Below are 4,043 nucleotides of genomic sequence, written 5' to 3' on the forward strand. Positions count from 1 at the left end.
TTTCGGAATAATCATTTTCTCAATATAATTTTTGGCGGCTTTTATTCCTTACACATCAAATAAGAAAACTTGATTTTATGGGATTTTAATATGACGTATATATTGACTTAATGAGCCATCATTTTTAGCCTAAATCGTATTTTGCACTAAAACCGATTTTTCATATTTTGATTTGGTGGGAATTTGATTTTCTAGTATTTTTATTTGAATTCAAATGGGGGTACTTCCTTATTTACATTGTAAACTTAAGTAAATGGAGTAATATAAAAATAAATGAAAGTAAAAGGACAAAGACATTTACTTAAATGTTGAAAATGGAAATAAGGTATAGAGAAAAAACAAAAATTCAGTAATTTTTTTGGTATTTTTTTAAAAGTTTTTACGATTTTTTTTATTTTTTTATTGCAGAAAAATTGGTTGTCGTTGGATTGAAGGAAATAATCAGATCGGAGAGCCCAGACGCCGACACGTGGAAGCTAGTCATTGGCGGCTACTGTAGCGCGAGACTGACGTCAACGTGACGCCATCGCTGACGTCACTGCCCGCGGGCTTCACCTTGGGCTGAATTGGCCTTCGGGCTAGCCCGAGTTTGTGGGACCCCCTCCCCCCAGGCTTGGGCTGACCGCTGGAACAAATTTTTTTTTTTTCCCCCAGCCTTGGGCTCAGCTGCTGGATGGAAAGGCTCTTACGAATTGTCAAGAACTGTTAATTATATGGGAAGAGAAGAAATACTTTTTGATTGGGAAATACATAGCTTGATGAATATGAAAAGAAGAGCTTCATAGTTAATTTGACGTTTGTGTAATTAAGGAAATTTTTTTTATCTTTTTTAGTTCTTACGACATTGAGTTTTTATTTTAGGTTGATGTGTCAATTTTAAATCCGTTAGATTAAATTTAAATGAGGTGGTGTGTGAATGAGAAAAGTCAGGCAAATCTTAACAGAAAAAATCGAAGTATCCTAAGTTAAAAGTACAGCAAGGACTAAATGTATTGATGTGCTTACAGTTCACATAGTGCACATAGTATATTGGTGTTTCATGTGAATAAAAGCTTCAGGTATCTAATTTTGGAAACCATGTTTGATTGTTTAAGCATGTGTGTTTGTGTGTTTTTTTTTGTTTTTGTTTTTTTGTGCCATACGTTTCAAATTAGGAGCAAATATATGTATGTTAGAAATATATGTTAGTTGTAAGGTGCTTGTAGCTCAAGTGATTAAGAGCAATCACCCATGCACTTAAGGTCCTACCTGTGTTCGAATCCCCTGCCGCTAATATCGCTTGCACTAATATATATGTGTGTGTCAGTTCAAACCTTGGAAATGGGGGTCTCATCAATAACATGCATTTCAAGATATAAACAACTTTAGTTCTGCATAAACGTTGATGGACATTAATAGGGCTTTTGTTAACTTAATCTCATGGCCATCAATTTAGATTAAAAACAAAAAACAAAAACAATTAACAGCCTAATTAATATCAATCCACAAGTGGATTATCTGGGAAGTACTTGTTCGTATCACTATACAAGTGGAAAGCTTCCTGTCATCGCAATATGGTCAACGGTCTGTCTTAGACCATGCTTGAGTACTGCTTTTCTACCTAACCTGAACCCTTCTCCACTAGCTGACTCAATTCGGCGTTGATAAAAGTTACCAAGCTTCTTCTCGAAGTCTGACACAGAATTCATCACAAATTCCAGCCACATATGGCCCAACACTTGGCTCATATCAATTTTAACCTGTGGGCTCATATTTCGAATTCGATAACATTTAACCTTTAGCCATGCTAGCATCATAGTCTGAGCCATAAGGAACCCTGTCGTCAGCCTAGGAAGACCACTCAGTATCTTAATTGCTGTTACTTCGGGGCGCTTCAAGCTGAATAAAATAGATCTCTTGATGTTGGTAGTAAATCTAGCTATTACCAACTGTTTACTATGGCCACCATACTTTTCTCCCACAGCGGCCTTACTCACTTTTAAGAATTCTGTTTTATCGACAAAGTGTAGTAGAATATTTTTCTCTTGAAATTTCAAATCAAACACTTCTTGTATTTCAAGGAAAAGGGCTTCGCATTGGTCAGCTTCAGTAATCGCCGAGTCCCGGCACTCCAGACATTGATGCCGACCATCATTAAGTAAATAATATATGGTGTTCCTAGGCTTTATTCTTGCACAGCCACAACACCTAGGAGTTCCGTCGTCCTCATGAGAGGGACAGGATCTTTGTAGCGAGATAGGATGTACCATAGTCTTCACTTGACCATCTGAATTTGATGGGATTAAATTTTCACAAACACCACATCGTAATTGCCGCTCCCTGTAGCAGAGCGTGTGGTAAGGATGATTCTCATGCATCGAAAATTTATAAACAGTAATTGGAAGATCGCAAGCATGACAGCGAAAACAATGTGGATGCCACTGATGAGTGCCTTTCCAATTTTTATGTGCCCCATGTTCAATATTCCTCTTGCAGCCAACACACACCTTGAAATTAGGAGGAGAATCCATGTTCACACCATCTTCAACAGCATTGGGAACTTTGCCAACTTGTTCATCGTTCTTTGACTGAACTTTAGTGGGTTCATCATCTTTTCGATGTTCGATTGAATCAGGCAGCTTCTTATGCAGTTGCAAGTTAAAATCTCCTTCATGCTCATACCTTCTGGGGGGATGAAAATCTTCACTGTCCTGTAATCCCAAGAGCTGATATCGTTTCTCTATGAGATGTTCAATCAAGAGACATTCCTTTCTGGTTGTAATAATGATTCTGCTCCCCAAACCAAACCAGTCTTTCTTTCCAGCCAATACTTCCAGTTGGTTTAACTGATCCGCATCATCAATAACGAGAAGCACTTTTTTATTACATAAACAATACTTGGTCATATCGGATCCACTATGAACATTCCAAACATCATTCACTTTTTGCTTCAAGATTGGGGAAAGAAGTTGTTTTTGCAAATGAACAAGCCCATGTGTTGCACAAACCTCTCTCACACTAGCAAGAAAGCAGCTAACATCAAAGTGATGGGAAATTCTGTCATAAACAAATCTTGCGGTTGTTGTCTTACCTGTGCCACCATCCCCCCATATCCCTATAAAGCGAACATCTTTTGCCTCACGATCTAATAGCAATTCTATTTTCTTCAGTGTAAAATCAATTCCCACCAACTTCGTTGAGGAACCTGGCAATGTGAATATTGTAGGATGCACTTTGTTACACACTTCTTCCACAATTTCATTGATAAGGTCGCTCTCATCTCTACAACCAAGAAAAAACCATCTGGTGAGATTACATATACGAAGCATAATTTGAAAGAACTAATACCTGTGCATTTGTTCATGCTTACCTATCTTCAGAAATCCAGCCAGAGATATTACTAACTTTTGTAAGAGCAGCTCTCCAGCGTTGTACCTTTGCTTTGTCTTTTTTAAAGTTCTTTTTGTGTTTGTTGAAGGCTTCCGCAAAAGTTCCCATTTGTTTTCGGACATCAGTAGGATCTACATCATAAAAAATTGGTAGAATGGTGTCCACGTCCATGCACTCAACAATCTTTGAAACCTCATCTAGGCACCAGGATGAAGAAGCATAGTTTGGCGAGAGGATAACGATCGCAATCCGTGATTCTTCGATTGCTCTCAGTAGATTTGGTGAAATAGTTGTACCTCTTACGAGTTCATTGTCGTCCCTGAAAGTTGTAATTGAGCGAAACCACAATCTGTGATATAGATGAGCCACAAAACGCCTGCGAGTGTCTATGCCCCTAAAACTCAAGAACACATGGTATTTCCATGGAGAAGCTGAAGGAGCAGAAGTGGAGGCTCTTTGGCTGCTGAAAGCCATTCGGCAGTGGTTGCAAGTAATCTGCTAGAAACACAAAAGATAAAAGAACTTTTGGTAGAATATTAGAGAGAAAAAGAACATATAAAACTGCATACTATTTCATATGCTGAAATAACCTGTAAGATTGCTATACAAATCTGTCAATTAATACCAGCAAGATCGTAGATGGCACGAAAGTGAAACTGGAACAAGGAATATGG

At 38.1% G+C, this 4,043-nt stretch overlaps 2 protein-coding genes across 2 annotated transcripts; both read right to left on the minus strand.

Annotated features, from left to right (window-relative positions):
* On the minus strand, window positions 1,521-2,885 carry LOC109949584 (protein DA1-related 1-like). Its single transcript, XM_020565651.1, has one exon. The coding sequence runs from the start codon at window positions 2,883-2,885 to the stop codon at window positions 1,521-1,523; it is 1,365 nt and encodes a 454-aa protein (XP_020421240.1).
* Window positions 2,914-3,843, minus strand: LOC18773521 (toll/interleukin-1 receptor-like protein). Its single transcript, XM_020565652.1, has 3 exons — window positions 3,350-3,843; window positions 3,071-3,261; window positions 2,914-2,927 (listed from the first exon to the last, which is right to left on the minus strand). Exons 1-3 carry the CDS (start codon window positions 3,841-3,843, stop codon window positions 2,914-2,916), a joined length of 699 nt encoding a protein of 232 aa, XP_020421241.1.

This window comes from Prunus persica, chromosome G6 (genome assembly GCF_000346465.2).
Source record: "Prunus persica cultivar Lovell chromosome G6, Prunus_persica_NCBIv2, whole genome shotgun sequence".
Lineage (NCBI taxonomy): Eukaryota > Viridiplantae > Streptophyta > Magnoliopsida > Rosales > Rosaceae > Prunus > Prunus persica.

Excerpts from the sequence above, each read along its gene's own strand:
- LOC109949584 (XM_020565651.1), bottom strand. The coding sequence starts at position 2,885 with ATGACCAAGTATTGTTTATGTAATAAAAAAGTGCTTCTCGTTATTGAT.
- LOC18773521 (XM_020565652.1), bottom strand. The coding sequence starts at position 3,843 with ATGGCTTTCAGCAGCCAAAGAGCCTCCACTTCTGCTCCTTCAGCTTCT. Across the intron at positions 3,262-3,349 it reads GGCTGGATTTCTGAAGATAG|AGATGAGAGCGACCTTATCA; the intron begins GTAAGCATGAAC and ends TCTTGGTTGTAG.